Source organism: Colletotrichum spaethianum (assembly GCF_022836535.1).
Source record: "Colletotrichum spaethianum MAFF 239500 DNA, contig46, whole genome shotgun sequence".
Taxonomy (NCBI): domain Eukaryota; kingdom Fungi; phylum Ascomycota; class Sordariomycetes; order Glomerellales; family Glomerellaceae; genus Colletotrichum; species Colletotrichum spaethianum.
This window is the reverse complement of record NW_026054816.1, coordinates 283,236-300,875: the sequence shown is the minus strand read 5'-3', so window position 1 is coordinate 300,875 and position 17,640 is coordinate 283,236. Positions and strand designations below refer to the sequence as shown.

The following is a 17,640-nucleotide window of genomic DNA, read 5'->3' as shown; positions in this document are numbered from 1 at the left end:
CATTCCCTTGGCGGCGACCTACACAGACAGTACCTAGTCTGATCTGGTCTTGAGCACGAGAGTGGCAAGGGGGGCTTGATCCACTGCCACCAGCAGAAATGCAACAACCACACCTGTAAGAACGGACACCCATGGACAGAGGAGTGGGAAAATAGGGAAAAAAGCGGGAGACAAGCTACCTGTCTCATAACGCAGGGTCCGCAAATCGACCTGAGTCGGGGTCTAGTCCATGGCAATTGGCCAATCGTGGTAGTGCATAGAAGCGCATAGCTTTGTTGAGCAGGCGGTGAACATCGAATTCACTGGCTTGAGTGAAAACATGTGCACATCGACCAGGGGCAGTCCAATCCGAATACGAATTCGAAACACTCTCAGCCAGTCGTTTGGTAGCAGCGCAAGCTATTACCGCAACAACCTCATTACACTAGCAGTCTTTCCAGGTTGGCATCAATTAGGCTAAGGCTCCTTGAAGTATTGGTTCTCAATACGATAGCCTGGATAAGCAGGTACTGTCCGATTGCCCAAGATATTGAGTGTTCGCAACTCGCCCGAACTAAGTAGACGGCGGCGCCGTCATATCGCCGGGCACTCGAGTTTGCTCAACTTGAAGCTGCGGTGAAGCATGTTCAGCTTCACAGCTTCGTAGTGGCCACAAGCTTAGTAACGGTGTAGTGAGAGCTAGTGTCTTATCGCCAAGTTATCCTGAGGCTGGTACTCAGCACTATTGTATCTTTACAGTCGTGTGCTCAAATGAAACCGTGCAGAGTGCATACGACTCCACCCAAACTTGCAAACTGTCATATCTCTCACCATATTCAGCCAGCCGAAGACTTGCCTTGAAATTCCGACATCGGATCCCTCGAGTGTGATGCCAGATCAACAAGACTTCGAGCAGCTGGTAGGGGGGACAGTAAGCATAGTTCCCATTGAAGCCCATATCCTTTTTACGGTACGTACCGGTGGCATTGCCTCCGTCGCCGCTCTGTGTGGCACACACGTCACGTGAAGATAAGCAGCTTTTTACGCCACTGATGTGACCTCTGCCTTCGCGTTCGCGCAACCAGGCCCGCCCATCTGGTTGGCAATTCCCAGCCCGCCGCCAACCCTGGTTGATCAGCCGCATCACGAATATTTGCTTGTTATACCAAAGAACCCTACAACACTTTCTCCGTCCACTTCCACAAGCCTCCGATCTTACGACTTCTGCCGACTTTCAGCCTCCGCGAGTTTCGCGGCGTCGAGGCGTGATGCCACCACAAATTAAACAGGACCTGAATCGCTCAGGTTGGGAGTCGACTGATTTCCCCTCCGTTTGCGAAAACTGCCTACCCGAGAATCCCTACGTCAAGATGCTCAAGGAGGACTATGGTGCCGAATGCAAACTGGTGAGTCTTTTTCTGTTTCCTTGCCCTTGCTACTCTCCAGAATTGTCTACTGATATGAGGTGCTGCAGTGTACGAGACCTTTCACTGTCTTCAGCTGGAGTGCCGATCGAGCCCACGGCCGAAAGAAGCGAACAAACATCTGTTTGACCTGCGCGCGACTCAAGAACTGCTGCCAGGCATGTATGCTGGATCTCTCCTTTGGTCTGCCTATCGTCGTTCGCGATGCTGCCTTGAAGATGGTGGCCCCGGGGCCGTCATCCGACATCAACCGCGAATACTTTGCACAAAACAACGAGCGCGCTATTGAGGAAGGCCGTGCAGGAGTCGAAGAGTACGAGAAGACGGATGAGAAGGCCAGAGAACTTTTGCGAAGGTTAGCGGCAAGCAAGCCTTACTTTCGAAAAGGCCGGCCCGTTGAAGGCCTTGACAACGAGGCTCAAACAGGTGCAAGCTCCAGTGGTGGGCTCGGCGGTAATCCCGCTGTGGGTGCCGGTGTTGGTGGACCAGGTCCGATCCGGACACGGGATTCGAGGGCCGCAGCAGCAGCTGGAGCCAGGCCAGGCAGATCGAAGCAGGCTTTCCCAAGTGCTGCCCAGTTGCCTCCTGGGCCGCAGGACTGGATGCCACCAGCCGACAACAACATCATGTCCCTCTTTATCACCGGCGTCGAAGATGACCTGCCTGAGCACAAGATTCGCGAGTTCTTCAAGGCGCACGGCAAGATCAAGAGCTTGGTTTGCTCCCATATGTCGCACTGCGCGTTCGTCAACTACGAGACAAGGGAGGCGGCTGAGAAGGCCGCCGCGGCGTGTCATGGTCGAGCTGTGATCGCAGGATGCCCTTTGCGTGTTCGTTGGGGCGTTCCCAAGGCCATCGGCACCATGGATAAGGAGCAGCGGTCACAAATGCTCATGGACGCTCGACGAGGACGGGGAGGCGCACGGGGGGGAGACGGGAAGGGTGGGCAAAAACAGATCACCAGTGGCTCTGGCGCTGGAGACGATGCTCAATCGTCGGCTGCACCGGTGGTTGCGCCACCCCCGGGTGCAGATGATGGTCCGAAGTACGCTAGTCTTCAAGGCGATTAATATTGATGGACGAGGGAAGCAGATGCATTTCATATGGAGTTGAGGGGTTATTAAGGATCGCCTGGAAATGACGACCGGAACCTGGGATTGAGTGAAAAAGCCATATCGTTTGTCAGGGTATCATAAGATTTGTTATACAAAGTTACCACCATCTCTACTATGCTACACGGCCTTCAGCCTCGGACTCTTCTAGTCCTTCAGCTGCAGCCACACCCACCCGTAATAGCTTTGCCGCTGCCGGCTATCTTGACAGAATCATTATCGCCCCGCTCGGTGTCCTCGTGAATGCGCAACTCTGAGAGGTACTCTTCAGTATGGCAAGAAATTGTAGGTAGCATCTTAAGTACGGTGTAACTCACTGTAAATTTGAGACTCGTCTTGTTTTCCTTGAACGACATTTTCTCTAAGGATCTTGGCAATGTCTTCGGCTTTTTGGATGGCTTGGTCGTAGGCCGGGTTTGTCGGTGCGAGGTTGGCTTGGTCCCTGAAGCCTTGACGAATCTGCTGCTTTGCAGCTGTGAGAACGCGATCGTCGCCTAAAGACAATGCCGTTGTCAGTCAGCAATTGCGGTTATAACAACGGAGCGTGCCCCATACCTTTGAAGGCAATTCTCGCAGCGCGCCAGAGGTGTCGATACGCAGGCAGGGACATAATGAATGCTGTGAACCGTCTGAAAACCCACGGGTAGTACACGAGGGGTTTGAAATATTCAGTCTGTTCTGTAAGTTTGGGAAGCGATAACGGTGTAGTAAGGAATAGTACAGTGGCCAGAAGGGGTCAAGAGAGGCTCGACGTGGTGTGAACAGCTGCCGTGGCGTGGCTTCAAAGAAAAGAAGACATGAAAAGCTCCCGACAACAGTGTGTCTAAGTACACACCCCTGTGTTTTCTGCACTATCACACCCCTAGTCCAAAAAAAATTATGCCCCACGCTCTTGTATTTTTTTTTCTTCCCTTGGACGACGTCCCTCCATTGTCCATTAACCCTCGAAAGTTGCGATCCTCATCTAGCCAAATAATTCGAACATTTTCGATATGGCTTCTGCAACTGTTGTCGCACACGCTCTGCCGGCTCTCCCTGAGGGCTGGTCTGCCGAAAAGGACTTCAAGGCTGTCGGACAGGTTGCTGCCGCCACACAGCGCAGCCTGGAGCCCGTTGGCCCTCACTTCCTGGCCCACGCCCGCCGGGCCCGTCACAAGCGCACCTTCTCCGAGGATGACCGTATTCAGGCCCAGGAGGCTGCCAAGAAGGTCGAGAACGAAGATGATGGCGAGATCAGTGAGCCTGAGGACCCCATGATGCTTCAGCGTGACGCCAAGGACTGGAAGGTAAGCGGGTGACCCTCGCTGCATAAGCTGTTACGCCCATATAAGATCACGACTGACGTGTTGTACATCTAGAACCAAGACCATTACCAGGTCCTCGGACTCACCAAGTATCGCTGGAAGGCTACGGAGGACCAGATCAAGCGCGCCCACCGCAAGAAGGTCCTCAAACACCACCCCGACAAGAAAGCCGCCGCTGGTATTGTCGATGATGACAACTTCTTCAAGTGCATCCAGAAGGCCACCGAGGTTCTTTTGGATCCCACCAAGCGCCAACAGTACGATTCGGTCGATGAGAAGGCCGATGTCGACCCTCCCACCAAGAAGCAGCTCGCTAAGGGCAACTTTTATAAGCTGTGGAGCAACGTATTCAAGGCTGAGGGTCGCTTCTCCAAGACCCAGCCGGTGCCGGCTTTTGGCGATGACAAATCTACCAAGGAGGAGGTCGAGGAGTTTTACAACTTCTGGTACAACTTCGACAGCTGGCGAACGTTCGAGTACCTGGACGAGGATGTCCCCGACGACAATGAGAACCGTGATCAGAAGCGTCACACGGAGCGTAAGAATGCTAATGCACGCAAGAAGAAGAAGGCCGAGGATAACGCCCGTCTCCGCAAGTTGCTCGACGACTGCTCCGCCGGCGACGAGCGCATCAAGCGCTTCAGACAGGAAGCCAACGCGGCCAAGAACAAGAAGAGATTAGAAAAGGAGGCGGCCGAGAAGAAGGCTCTCGAAGAGGCTCAGGCCAAGAAGGAGGCCGAGGAGAAGGCTGCCAAGGAAGCGGAGGAGAAGGCAAAGGTCGACCGAGAGGCATCCAAAAAGGCTAAGGAGGCGGCCAAAAATGCTGTCAAGAAGAACAAGCGTGTGCTCAAGGGCTCGGTCAAGGACGCCAACTACTTTGCGTCTGGTGAGCCTTCGGCAGCCACAATCGATATAGTCCTCGGTGATGTTGAGCTCGTCCAGGGCAAGATTGACCCTGATGAGATTGCGGCGCTGGCTGGCAAGCTGAACGGCCTCAAGGTTGCCGATGAGATCAAGGGTGTTTGGAGCGAGGAGGTCAAGAGACTCGTTGGCGCTGGCAAGCTCAAGGAGGGAGACGCCAAGTCTTTGGTTCAGTAAGGGGCTGCCATTTCAGCAAGTATAGAAAAAGTCTATGGAGATATGACACAACTAGCTCATGATGGAAGGGGATACAGGCGTATGACCCGTCGGAAGGCAATAGAGTAGACGAATCGAAGGCGGCTTTCAATGATGAACCATATTTCAGCACCTTCCTTGCTCGGCCCTTCAGGATTCCATCCCCCCTAAAAGTAAAAGTCAACCGATTTTCTTTGGGGTATAGGGGAGTTGCTCGGGCTCGAATTCGCTGTGTAGAACGATGAAAGTCATCATAGGTTTGTTCTAGGCCGGGTAATACCAATTACTCAAGACAAACGTTGTACAGTAGGTGAAGATTAGGTAGGTACTAGATGCAACAGTAAGGCCAAATAACAGGCGGTTGACCTCATCACTCGTACGTAATAGCGGAAACAAGTCCCGATGTCTCTGGCTTGGTATGTGTTGGATACATGTAGTCATATGTTTTTGGTCCAATGGTGTCTATGGCGTGCTCTTAGTTGTTCTGCGGACTCGAGGCAGACTGATGTAAAGCACGATATTGCTCGATGTGACCGCGGAGGAATACAATGGCTCTTTCTTTGAAGTGAGAGTGAAGTGAGGGTATTGTGGCTTCTTCAACGAGTTGTTAAGGAGGCAAGGAAACGACACAGGAAGGGGCGCACCTAGCAAGGAAGGAGGTATGCGAACCCATCCCATCGCTCTTCCCCTCTCAGTGTGGAGTCACTCAAGTTTCAATACTGCGCCTGCCTACAAACCAGAGAAGTCATTTCCACGTAGACTGGTTACAACAGCGGAAGTTACAGTTACCGCCGACCTCCTCCGTGCTTGTCTCGCCTGGCAAGCAAACATTGTCTACCTAATGTTCTGTGATTTTGTAAAGCCCCTCGGATCTCAACCTACTTTACATTACCAACGCCTGCAAAACTCGTCTACTGTGGACGTTCCTTTGATTTCACTTGTTACTGCAACATTACATGGGCTCAACGCCCCGGCAAACTACATCTCCTCGCCTTACAGCAGCCATTATTGTTGTCAAGATCATCATCATCATTCTGGCAGACTCCTGGTCTATTATTACCTCGAACTCTCAACTGGGAATCTTCTAGGTCATGTCGAACATGGATGGGTTCCCCAGGGGTCCCCTTTGGACAGAGCATGAAACCAACCCGGCACCCGAGGTCATGGTTCATTCAGCACCCGAGGCCGTTCATATTCCGATGAACAACATTTTAACTGGAAACGACGGTACCAACGATGTCAGACCTATTGATCCAGGTCAAGGAATTGACGTTCGGAACGATGGAGGACAGACAAGCCACTCTAAAGCAGAGCGCCGCTCGCGCCTTTGGAATTGGAGAACGATGGTCTGCATCTGCCTTGGATTGCTCGTTTTAGCCATTGTGATTCCTATTGTCATCATGACTACCACAGCTAATCGAAGCCATGACCGTGGAAACATCGAGATCGCCACCAGCTCATCAGCACCGTTTGCCCCCCTGCCACATCCGCATCCTCTTCAAGTATTCTATATCCTTCCTCGACTTTGGGTCCGGTGAGTAACAAGTCCTCCATTAGAGGCCTGCTGTACCATATCCAAGTTGCTAACCACGCTGGTAATATAGCCTCCCGAGTGCGTCAAATCAGAGTTCGTCAAGGCCGTCAATTGGATTGGCATCGATCAGAGTCTAGGTGGCTGGGATTTCAACCTGCACACGGCTAATACCGCTGAGGAATGCTGCACCATATGTCACCAATCAACTCATGACGGGTGCAATGGCTGGTTATACATAGCCGAGGAATCTTTTACCCCTGAGTGTTCCATTATCCATGGATCTGCTGGTCCGAATAAGAACGACTCTTGTCCCAAGGGCCGTCCCGGCATTGTCTTTGCAAGGACGGATGACGCGGACAACTACGGAGGACCGGGTCCTTGTGCAGGCTCGGTTCGTGGATGAGGTTGTACGAAAGGCCCAAGGGGACAGCACGTCAGGTCACTTGAAGAACAATCATTGATAGACGTGATGAGAAACGCGGGAATTGCGAGCATCAGAAGCGAAGAGCTTTCAAAATCATGAACAGATATTGGGAGGTTAAGCTTGTTTGCGATATGAGTAGGATACCCCTCTAGGAAGTTGCACAGATATGGCTTTCCGCGGCTTCTATGTTCCATACACAAGTGGAACAGTCACCTCGCATTTTCCTGATTCTAACCCGACTCTAAAAACCATGTCGACAGGAGATGTGATTGCGGCAGGCTTTCAATCAGTCAATTCAGAGCAAGCAGCGACTTTTCAAATAAACAAGTGAAGTCCATGACGACGAGTAAAGAGCTATTTCCCTAGGTCTCTCGAAAGCACAGCCTAGCGAAGTCTGTTACTGGAATCCAGACCAGATTCCTCCCCCGGCGAGGTATAAGACGTCAGTTTTCCTTGATAGATGTCGACCTGAATTATACCATGTTAGTCTCCAAGGATGGTAACTCATCGAGAAAGGTGTGTTATTAAGCCAACATACGGTGATTCCAGGATCATTTTGAGGAGCGTAACCTGGGATGCTCTTCAAGAATGACGATGGAGGCTGAGCAGTTCCACTGCCCTCGACAACAAGCTGGGCACATTCGGCATAGAACTGCGGAGTATTGGCCTGGTGGAGAGCCAGCAGCTCATGACGGATCAGGTAGTTTCTGGGTTTGATGTTGCCTGGGATCTTGCTAGACCACTTGAGCTGCTTAAGGACGATGGCAGTCCCCAGTTCTCGCTGTTGAGGTTATTGCCCCAAAGGCCCATCTGGTCAATCTTGAACCAGCCTTGCTTATCGCCGGCGCAACTCTTGAAGTCGCTACCGCAGTCGTACATCCAAACCATCACAGGGCCCTGAGCGTGCGTCCACTGCTTCCAGTTTGCCGTGACGTTAGTACCAGCCTTGATGTTGGCCGTCAGGGGCGCCGAAGTTCCACCGTTGCAGCGCATCTTGATGTCGTTGACGGTCATGGTAGGATTATAGTCAGGCTAAGATAAGCAAATTGATGTGTCAATGTGGCAGGTCCTTTGTTCCCAATGATGATCCTAAACATACCCATTGTCGTTGGATTGTCGGTGGCGAAGTTGCGGGCGCGAAGCCCTCATATCCTGGATAGTTCTTGCCATCGATGGTGTAGCTCGTCACCGCGCCATGGCCGGCAGCAACGACGACCAGGCCGAGCAAAGGGGTTAGTGTTTGTAGGAACATCGTAAAATGAAAGTGGAATGGTGGGTTCTGTTACTAGGAACAACACACTACGAACACTCATCCAGAACTCTCACAGCGAATACTCAGATACGCGGCCATTTTATACATACATTCCTGGACTACATCTAGTGGCTTCTTAACCTCGTCACACTTAGGTCGGAGCTGCTGGCTCGACAATATATGGACCACACCTTGTGACGGCATTTAATGCTGGCAAAACAGATTAAGGTAGTATATTGTCAGCCAATCGTGAGTTGGTACTCCCTCGGGGAATGGGCCGTGGAAGCTACGCTACAGAGAGAGCCTATCACGCAGGTCTGGTTGAGTTGATCATTGATTGAATGTGACAGCAAGTAGTCCATCGAAGCGTGTGATGGTTGGCTCTTCATACTGCGAATCGATGCTATGAACCGTTCTTGTCGATACTCGAAAGCTGTAAGGGGAAGTTTGGGGTATCAATACCCCTAACATAAGCCAAGTCATGCTGGCTAGCCTTGAAAGCGGGTGAAGAGAATAACCATGCCAAGGAATGAAAGATTCTGGGACGAAACTTGTGGAATACCGTTCCGAAGCCTTTAGATTAGTGTGTTCATTCATTCGACGGCACCGTGGCCCCCAAACCCGTACTAACTTGCTGTGCGGTGTTCGAGGTTCCGAATGAAACGTGACGGAATGTCATCAAACCCTATTGCAGAATAGCTTTGGCACCGCCGGAAAACTTGCCGCTGGAAATGCATCCGTCTCATCGTAGTGATGGTCATATGCCAACTAGAGGGCGCGTACCGCTGGTAGGCGATATAGGCTAATCAGGGTAAAGCCAAGATTACCCATACGACTCGACGATCGTCGAACGGATGCACAGAACAAAGCCTACAGAGTCCGTTCCACCAGCACTGACTTTGGAAAAGGTCTCGAAGGTGACTCAGTACACGAACACGCCGGCTAGGCCGCAAGCGATGCTCACGAAGATGCACCGCCGTTGTGTGCTCACTCATCTGCCCGTGTGGCTTTGACCCGACTCTGCAGTTTGGCCTGCCAACATACGTAACCGCACAGCCCGCACTGCGGCTCAAAGCGAACAAAGTTCAGGTCTGTGCCTCGACCGAACGGCTCGTCCCTTGACGTTGAGTCGGTCATGCAAGCCACATAGCGGGGTGCTCTTTGACGTGAACACTAGCATGGGCCAAGGAACGACAGCTGTTGCGATTGGACGCGTATCGCCAAGCCAAGAATAAAACAAGTTGATTATTAACTTGGACGTTGGAGTTAGTCCATCAAGTTGACGGACTGAGGCAGCATCTTGGATGTTATTCGTTACTACGGTACCCTCGGTCCTTACTGAGTGCGCCCCGGATAAGGTTTGGGGACACGCGGTCCCGCTCAGTTAATCCGCCAAACCTAACCAACTGTCTTGCGCGGACGACGACCTGGTTATCCAACCAGTATGGCCCGAATTAGGCATCTCGAAGGAATCGATGGCAAAGTTTAGGATGAGAGGATGCTAACCATTACGTCAAGAAAAAGAGCCGTGGGCCATGGCCTACTTGCGGAAATGCGCCCAACCCAAGAACGAGCGTATAAAGTGCTTGAGATGATCCCAATGAGAGATGTTGGATTTACCTAACTCACTCAACATCCACTCAAAAGAGAATTCCTTCAAACGACCCATTACTATCATCCAACTCTGGTCTCCTATATTAAAACAACGTTCAATTTTCAAGATGAAGACCTCAATCCTCGCCATTCTGGCTGCCGCCGCCGGCCTTGCCATTGCTGACAGCCTCGACGTCCCCGACTGTGCCAAGAGCTGCGTCAACGATGACATCCAGAAGAGTGGCTGCGCGCAGGACAAGATTAAGGACTGCTATTGCCAAAAGGCAAATGTCAACTCATTGATCAACTGCGTCTCCGGGGCTTGCAAGGACCAAAATGACCTGGTCAAGGCAGCTCAGGCGGCCCAAAAAGCATGCCCCCAGCTCAACGGTGGTTTCTTTCCCGGTCAAGGAAACAACGGCAACTAGACAATATCAGATCCACCTCCAAAACACCCGGTATCCAGCAGAATGAGTCTCACAGCGGTATTGATTTCGCAACCGTCTTTCGCTTTTACTTCATAGCTCCCCTGTCGGCATATGCATAGAGTTGACCAGCTTTCAGCCTGGCTTGCAGTGACGGAAGGTGGGACTACGGATTAAAGGGGCATTGCTTTTGTGGATGAGAGAGGAGGGGGCTTGCATAGTTGTACCAGTGGCGTGTTTAATGGGGTTTTCGGCGGGATATAACCCGTTACTTTCCTTGACAAATTTCACTACACCTTTCTTCTCGATCCTACTGCATCTCTGGCAGTTGTTCATGCCGACTCATTGCTTGTAAACAACAGCTGTGGCAATCCAGTGACCAGCTGACCGTTATTTCCATAAAGTGATCCACATTGAACACAATTTCGTTAGCCTGGTGAAGAGTACAAGTGTGATTGACGTGCTGAAGTCTGACTTCTGGGTATCATGCGATGCGCTCGGTATCTCGTCTAATCGGGTAATTTCACAAAAGGGGGATCCTAGTGAAGAGATCATCGTATAGTTTGCCGACCCAGCCTTCTGTCAGGCCCCTCTTGCCACGACACCTAGACCGCCAGCTGCCCAAATGCCAGCCGCAGCCGCAGCAATACCATGCAGCGCCCACCACGATCTCCTCTTGCGCTTCCGGACCTTCTTGTCGACCACGTTGGTGCCGCTACCGCTCCATCCCATCGCTGTCGGTGCCAGTCCCAGCCACCTAGCTGCGCCCCAAATCATGTGACCGCAACCCACCGTCAGCAGACTGGTGTAGGCGAGCCATGATGCAAAAGGGTGCTGGACAAACCCGTGTGAAACGAAAGCCAAGCCAATGTTGGAGCTGTCACCCTCGACATAGAGCGGAAGTAGACGATTGATACCCACATGGGCAGCGAGGAGTGCCGTGAAGACATAGCCAGATATGGAGATGTAACTAACGGGTGGCCAAATGCGGCCGGCCGAATTGGTACTGTTGGACGTCAAAGACCGAGAGCTTTTGCCAGTCTGAGCGCGATACAAGGCGTACATGCCTGGTGTATTACCGCCATAACGCTTAAGGTTTTGCGACCGGCGAACAAGACGGAGCGCGATGCCGGAAGCGACGTGTGCGACAATGGGCAATGCCACAAGAAGGGGTTCTGTGAGCGATGTTTGGTATATCTCTCGGGACAGTAACAGGTACGTCTCAGAAGCCGGAACGGAGCGTGCAATCAGGGGTATTATCGAAGTGTTGGCAACATGAAGCGACGTAAACACGGGGATTAGGTAGGAAGAGAACCTTTGTATGCGCGTAACTGGCAATTGCATAATGGTCAGTTTAAGACAAGATCCAATACAAGGATGAGTGGACTGCTGTAGGAACATACGGTAGAAGATGGCACTATGACCGCTCCCACTCAAGCCGGGGGCTGAAGAGGTCGATCTGAGTGAGCCAGTGCTATCCTCGAGCGCATCTTCCGGCAGGGGAGGAAGGTCTTTCTCGGTGTCGGCCGGCGGTGTCTCAATAGGTGATGGGTCTAGTTGTAGAAGCGATACGAGCGTTTCTTCTGACGGCTTCGACTGTAGAGATCTGGACTCCATGGCGAACGCCGGCGCTTCTTGTCTTCGGCTTCTGCGCAAGCACAATAAGAGACTGTTGGTAGTGGCTTAAATGTCGGTTCGATTGGTTCCTTGGTTGTGTCACAACAAAAAAATACTGCACGTCAAGCATCCGCAGGAGGTTGTCTGAGTACACTCAAATCGTCGACTGCACAGCTGACCATTCCTCAGCACGTCATAGGTTGCAGTAACAAGGAGCGGCAAGCATCTGGTCGTTTCCACGTCTGAGGCTGCAGATGGGTGGGTCGGATGCTAAGCGGAGAGCCGCACTAGACTCGTTATGGAACGCGGCTCATTCCTGCCATCTGGGGGCGGATCATCGGGCGAACCGTTCCTACGGCTTGAGCCCAAGTCCCAGCTGCTGCTGACCTACAATGCCTCTTGTCAATCGTCACGACCAGCCTACATCAATTAGACACAACCAGGATATCCGGCCACGATGCCTCCGGTAAGTTAACAACCGTTTGTACACTTAGTGTCACGACTCTAATCAGCCTCAACGCGCAGCGCCACCAAACACTGCCCCCGGCGCAGACCGCTGCAGCCCGCGAAGCTCTCCAGTCCTTCTACTGCAGCCTCTGCTCCAAGGGCTATTCGCGTATGAACGACTATGAGGCACATCTCAGCAGTTATGACCATAGTCATAAACAGCGCCTTAAAGACATGAAGGCCATGGTTCGCGATCCGAATGCCGGCGCCCGAGCCCGGAAAGCCGAAGCCAAGGCCGACGGGCTTGTCAGTATCAAGCTCGCCTCCAACGAACAGCCGCAACAGGCCGCCCCTACAGGAGGGTTCAAGAAAGGTGGCTTCAAGAAATCGGGCTTCAAGTCGGCCTTTGCCCCGGCCGACGTCCTGGCTGCATCTGCGCCAGATACGCCAAAGTCAAGAATTGGCCAAGCGCTGGAGGCAGACAGGCTTGCGAATGCACGCGAACAGGGCACAACCGCTGAAAGCGATACGGAAGATGAGGGATACCAAGTCTACGACCCACGACGTCCGACTGATTGAAATTTCGGTGTCAAATCTGCAAGCTACTTACTGGGCAAGGTTCCGAACTACGAACTTGCTAACTCTTAGCGCTCACTCAGCTGATCCGGCTTCGAGACACCGCGATGGAGTATTGAATTGAGAGAAATAAGGCGAGAAGTTGCAGAGCTTTTTGTTCTTCTCAGGACCGCGTGGGCGTCTAGCCAGCCATGATATTATTATCTTGGGTCGGCCACTCCTGGCTCAGTCATGTGACTGGAGAGGATGCAGATGCTCAACCTGCTGCGGCAAAAGTCTATTGAAGCTATCTATGGCATGGACCAAGGGCAAAGTCGAACTCTGGCTTTGCTTTCTTCCACAAACAAGTTAGTTGAACTGGGACAGGTCCTCTTCAAGCAGTCCCATCATATACTGACTGCCCGAAAACCAGTTGCCTAGCTGAGCAGTCTGCAAAGTAGGCTGGGACATATCGCTAGTATCCATTCCTTGAGCCGGGTATTCATTTGGTGGGAATCCCAGCGCACTCAAGTATACGTCAAATTCGTCATTGATGGGCCCGCGTTCGTCCGACTGCTGTGACTTGCTTTCCATGTACAGCGTCGCTACGTTGCACAACATTGAACAGAGCTGGTGTAGCTTCTCGACAGGCTCTGACAGTGCACAGGCGGGTCTGAGAGAGGCCACAAACTCACTCAAAAGTCTGAGATCATCGGCGTTCGATGTATCGATGACGTGACAGAAAAGGACGAAAAAAGGCGTGAATGGGGTAAGAAGAATAGCCCTAGTTTGATCAGTCGGGATAGCTGCGATGGCGAAGCGTTACGCTGGAACGATGTGGCTCTTACCAGTGGACGTAGACTGCCTTGAGGTGTCGCCCCTCTTCAGCGATTTGCTGCATGCATTCAAGATGCAGCCGCATGGCGAATCGTGCTGTATCAATACACTCCTGGTTAAACCGAGTCGGCGAGCCTTCTGGTGCTGGTAGTGCTCTATAGATCAAGGTCATGGTTGACTGGAAGGTCAACTCGTCGCCCCTTAGGTGTATCTGTAATATGGAAGAGGCATTCAAAGCTTTAAGACCAAAGAGAACTTGCTCCCGCACATGGGATGCAGCGGCCATAATAGCCTTTTGTTCGCTTTCCAACCGCCGTACGGTTTCGATCCGTTCTTCTTGAGATAGGTTCAGGGCAAGCGGGCTGTATCTATTATGGTGTCAGCCCCTTGGCGTGTGTTGTGAGCAAGGGGAATACTACGGACAATTGCTCGTAAACGCGGTGCTCGATTTCGGATTGTTTGATCCAAGTTGTAATAATGGCCCCCCAAGGATCTGCGACCATTGTGTTGTCGACTCTCCTGGGTAAGGTGACATCCCAGTCCTGTATGACAGACGCCCTGCCTGTCCTAAGTGAGAGAGTCTTGTCCAGCATATAAACATGCCAAAACAAAAGGGGTTTAATGTCTCTGGGGCCGGCGCTTTCGCTTCTGACCTGTGAAACGCGGTGGTAGCCAAGTGTTTGGCATAGATTAGCAGCAGTGGAGGTGAAGAGCCATGCGAGGGATGCTTTCGATACGTCTACAGAATACACGGCCTGATGTCTCGTTAGCGCTGAGGAGCAGAATTGTAATAAGCAGCACGCCACATACGGCCAAGAGTAAAGCCTCAATGCTCTCAATTTTAGCGGGCAGCATGAGGGGCAAGCAGGCTAGGGCCGTTTCCAGGTTGCTTTGGCACATGTGCTGATACCTTTCAAACTCTTCTCGAGCAGTCGCGTCGGGCGCAAGGTATGCCTGTTCCATGAAGAGGTAGAAGAGCGCGCCGTTCACAATGATGAACGTTGTGTCCGCAAAGTTGTCAGTACAGAAATAGACCCTTCGGCAGAGCTCGGCTAAATCATCAACGTCTAGAAACGAACATGCAAGCGAGAATATGCTTGGGGGAGAGACTGCCATCATGTTAGCCGGTACCGGATTGTCGCACACTAGTGACAGAAACACACCTTTCATGTGCTTGAGCAGGGCGACAACAGCATTCATAGGCGGCATAGGCAGCTCAGTCAAGCCTCCCGGCGGTAGTGGCTGTTGGGTACGAAAGCGGAACTCTCGAGTGGAGGAGGTCTTGGATTGCATAGCGACAATCTGACGTAGGGAGGAGAGTGCTGCGTGCATGTTGGGCGGGACGTCTTCGAGCGAAGTTCTCTGCACAGCGTTTTCGATGAACTCGCTGGCAAACATGGTATGGGCGGTGAGTGAGAGGTCGCCCTCGAAGGCGGAATCCGAGTCTGCGCCGTCTTGGGTCAAAATGGAGACATCTCCAACAGTCGATGCCGAAGGCGTTACGTGCCTGACCCTGCTGGCGTCCCATGAAGAGCTACCAATGCTCTGAGGATTGTTTGCGAGACTCCGCAGCAACTCTTCGATATTGGAAAGACGTTCCTCGATCAGGTCAATCTTCTTTTCACTGTAAAAAGCAGGCCATACATGTCAGCGTCTCTCCCTACCAAGCGTATGATATGGTAAAGGACTGTTAGCCGGCAGCTATAAAACCAGCAAAATCCTGCTGCCATACGGGATGAAGGGGTGTAGGGTGAGGCGTCAGAAGATAAAGCGGATGGAGGGTGAGCAGCGTACTATTGGAGTGATATGAGCACTCGATGCCTTTGTTCTTTTGGCTTTTGACCAACACCGTTGGAGCTGCAGGGACGCTGTGTAATGCGACAGTTGGAACATGGCGAGCTCTTATCACAACGAATCTGCAACACAAGGCCAAGGGAAGGCCTCTTGTCAGCCAAGCCATAATCTCAATATCATACAAGACGCTTCCTCTGCGACGAAAAAAAAAGGAGGTGTAAGGATACGATAATCTTTGGCTAGTGGGGGTATAGCCAGATATGGCGTCCTTTGGGATTGATGGGGCAGCAAGCACAAGGACGAACGGGGCCACCAACTTTACGGGTGCGACATTGATCACACTAAACGAGGAAGAGCCAACGTCAGTACGTATTTCCAATGGACAATTCTTGACTGGTAAGACGGCGCGACTCAGGACATTCTGGATAAGGAACATACAGCTCGACGAAGGCCCTGGTCCTCGGGGCCCGCGGACCGGGAATCTGACTCCATGTTGGAAAGCGGCAACGACCACACGGCACTGCAGTGTGCTAGACGTGTGTTCTCCGGTGGTATGTGGCAAGGTGTGTCTGTAGGCTGTCGGGTCAGGGCGGCGATTCGCCAAAGTAAGGTCCCAACGAATGCTGCAGGGCCCTGGATGAATAGTCTCGCTAGCCGAGCGGCGCAGGCGAGACCAATGGGTTATTATTGTGTCGTTGATGAGTTCACGGGCCGAGTGCGAGTGAGTAACGACGCGAATGGATGGTGATAATGCAGAGGTAGACGGGGATGGAAGATGTGGAGTGTACGAGGCCGACAGAATGGTTAAGAGCCCAGGCCAAGGACGTTAGATACTGTGCATTATCGAGGGAAGGTCTGTGGGGTGCATGTGCGTGCCGCCTCCTCCCTCTATGTATGGCTGGGTGAGATGATGGATGATGGAAGATGAAGAAGGGTTGCAAACTATGATTTGGTATGTGAACGGCGACAGCGGCAAACGGAGCAACGAGCCCGGGAGACCTGTTTTTTACTCGATTAGGGTGTGGTTATTTCCTCAGTCGACGTGGCTCAAGTAGGGGGATTCATGGGCAATTAAGCCTCGTCAGATGAATGAGTATTGGCGACCAAAGAAGGGACGTGCCTCATACAGAAGCCGACACCGGATTTTAGATACGATGTGATGCCTCTTGGTTTGGGGGTTTGAGTTGAGAAAAAGTAAGATGCATGAGCGAACACCCCTCCTCTACTTTGGCCGAGGGAATGTTAGGTAATATGAGATGAGAAACCTTTGTCCAGGGCCTAGGCGCTTTAGACGTGAGAGCTCAGGCCATCGACCATGGAAACGGACAAGGGCGGAATAATTACAGCGACGGATCGTAGGGGTAAGTATAGCCTCCCTACCAAGCAGTGGAAGGGTACATGGTACCGCTCCAACTAAGGTTGTTCGACTCTCAATGATCCCGAACGTACTCAGAGTTTACTAGGATGGCAGAGTACTGCTGCTGAGCAAATAGTGACAGCTAAAGCAACAGATACCTGACAGGAAGGTTTTGTACTTTGCCTGATATCATAATAGGCTGATCCAATAATCATATACTAGGTAGTACACATGCATAGGATCGATACGCCGTTTTAAATTTGTAATTAGGGTAGCGGGGCTGCATTGCGGTTACTTGGGGCCAAAGCCGAATGATGCAGCAGTATTAGCCCGGTGGGATCATCTTGCTCGGACCATGGTTCTGGTGTTGCAAAATGGGTGTCATTCTGACATGTATTGGATTGATCAGGTATCCATGCTGTCGAGCTCAAAACAGTCGATCGATCGAACGGACATTTGGAAAGCCCTGCTTCTGTCCAGCCTTTTCTTCTCGGTGATTTACTATCCCCATCCACGAGTTGCTTACCTAGTCTAGCAGGGGTTGTATCAAGAGCGCATGAGCTTGACCTCCGTACAGACCTTCGCTCTCGATACAGATGCCTTTTGTGAAAGCTAAGAAGGACGGCGACGACCCTTTTGCAGGACTCCCATAAGACATTTCACCTGAAAACAATACATAGGTCACGTCTTTCGAAGCATCCTGTTTGTAAGTACGTGTGCCTTGACAGTGCCCGGTGGACTTGTTCGGTCCCCTGCGACGCCCGTAGAATTCGCATCCGACTTCGACATGCTCCAGGCTTCTGCTGCTAATGACGCTCAAGTAAGAATAGAAAATGCTATGGGCAATTACAGCCAGATAAGTCAATTGCG

General features: G+C 51.9%; 8 protein-coding genes across 8 annotated transcripts; 4 read left to right on the top strand and 4 right to left on the bottom strand.

Annotated features, from left to right (window-relative positions):
- Positions 1 to 1,247: 1,247 nt before the first annotated feature.
- On the top strand, positions 1,248 to 2,473 carry ColSpa_11465 (pre-mRNA-splicing factor slt-11; the record flags this gene model as incomplete). The annotated part of the gene is made up of 2 exons (XM_049277677.1): positions 1,248 to 1,385; positions 1,454 to 2,473. The coding sequence occupies 2 exons, from the start codon at positions 1,248 to 1,250 to the stop codon at positions 2,471 to 2,473; spliced, it is 1,158 nt and encodes a 385-aa protein (XP_049133634.1).
- A 197-nt stretch (positions 2,474 to 2,670) lies between these two features.
- Positions 2,671 to 3,125, bottom strand: ColSpa_11464 (mitochondrial zinc maintenance protein 1, mitochondrial; the record flags this gene model as incomplete). Its single annotated transcript, XM_049277676.1, has 3 exons — positions 2,671 to 2,780; positions 2,833 to 3,009; positions 3,071 to 3,125. 3 exons carry the CDS (start codon positions 3,123 to 3,125, stop codon positions 2,671 to 2,673), a joined length of 342 nt encoding a protein of 113 aa, XP_049133633.1.
- A 382-nt stretch (positions 3,126 to 3,507) lies between these two features.
- Positions 3,508 to 4,917, top strand: ColSpa_11463 (Zuotin; the record flags this gene model as incomplete). The annotated part of the gene is made up of 2 exons (XM_049277675.1): positions 3,508 to 3,801; positions 3,892 to 4,917. 2 exons carry the CDS (start codon positions 3,508 to 3,510, stop codon positions 4,915 to 4,917), a joined length of 1,320 nt encoding a protein of 439 aa, XP_049133632.1.
- A 2,672-nt stretch (positions 4,918 to 7,589) lies between these two features.
- Positions 7,590 to 8,145, bottom strand: ColSpa_11462 (cellulose-growth-specific protein; the record flags this gene model as incomplete). The annotated part of the gene is made up of 2 exons (XM_049277674.1): positions 7,590 to 7,925; positions 7,993 to 8,145. 2 exons carry the CDS (start codon positions 8,143 to 8,145, stop codon positions 7,590 to 7,592), a joined length of 489 nt encoding a protein of 162 aa, XP_049133631.1.
- Positions 8,146 to 9,866: 1,721 nt separating this feature from the next.
- On the top strand, positions 9,867 to 10,166 carry ColSpa_11461 (uncharacterized protein; the record flags this gene model as incomplete). Its single annotated transcript, XM_049277673.1, has 1 exon — positions 9,867 to 10,166. The coding sequence occupies one exon, from the start codon at positions 9,867 to 9,869 to the stop codon at positions 10,164 to 10,166; it is 300 nt and encodes a 99-aa protein (XP_049133630.1).
- A 579-nt stretch (positions 10,167 to 10,745) lies between these two features.
- On the bottom strand, positions 10,746 to 11,780 carry ColSpa_11460 (uncharacterized protein; the record flags this gene model as incomplete). Its single annotated transcript, XM_049277672.1, has 2 exons — positions 10,746 to 11,338; positions 11,567 to 11,780. The coding sequence occupies 2 exons, from the start codon at positions 11,778 to 11,780 to the stop codon at positions 10,746 to 10,748; spliced, it is 807 nt and encodes a 268-aa protein (XP_049133629.1).
- Positions 11,781 to 12,237: 457 nt separating this feature from the next.
- ColSpa_11459 (G patch domain-containing protein 8) lies at positions 12,238 to 12,806 on the top strand (the record flags this gene model as incomplete). The annotated part of the gene is made up of 2 exons (XM_049277671.1): positions 12,238 to 12,246; positions 12,306 to 12,806. The coding sequence occupies 2 exons, from the start codon at positions 12,238 to 12,240 to the stop codon at positions 12,804 to 12,806; spliced, it is 510 nt and encodes a 169-aa protein (XP_049133628.1).
- A 1,503-nt stretch (positions 12,807 to 14,309) lies between these two features.
- Positions 14,310 to 15,512, bottom strand: ColSpa_11458 (uncharacterized protein; the record flags this gene model as incomplete). Its single annotated transcript, XM_049277670.1, has 3 exons — positions 14,310 to 14,686; positions 14,783 to 15,243; positions 15,469 to 15,512. 3 exons carry the CDS (start codon positions 15,510 to 15,512, stop codon positions 14,310 to 14,312), a joined length of 882 nt encoding a protein of 293 aa, XP_049133627.1.
- Between the last annotated feature and the right edge of the window lie 2,128 nt (positions 15,513 to 17,640).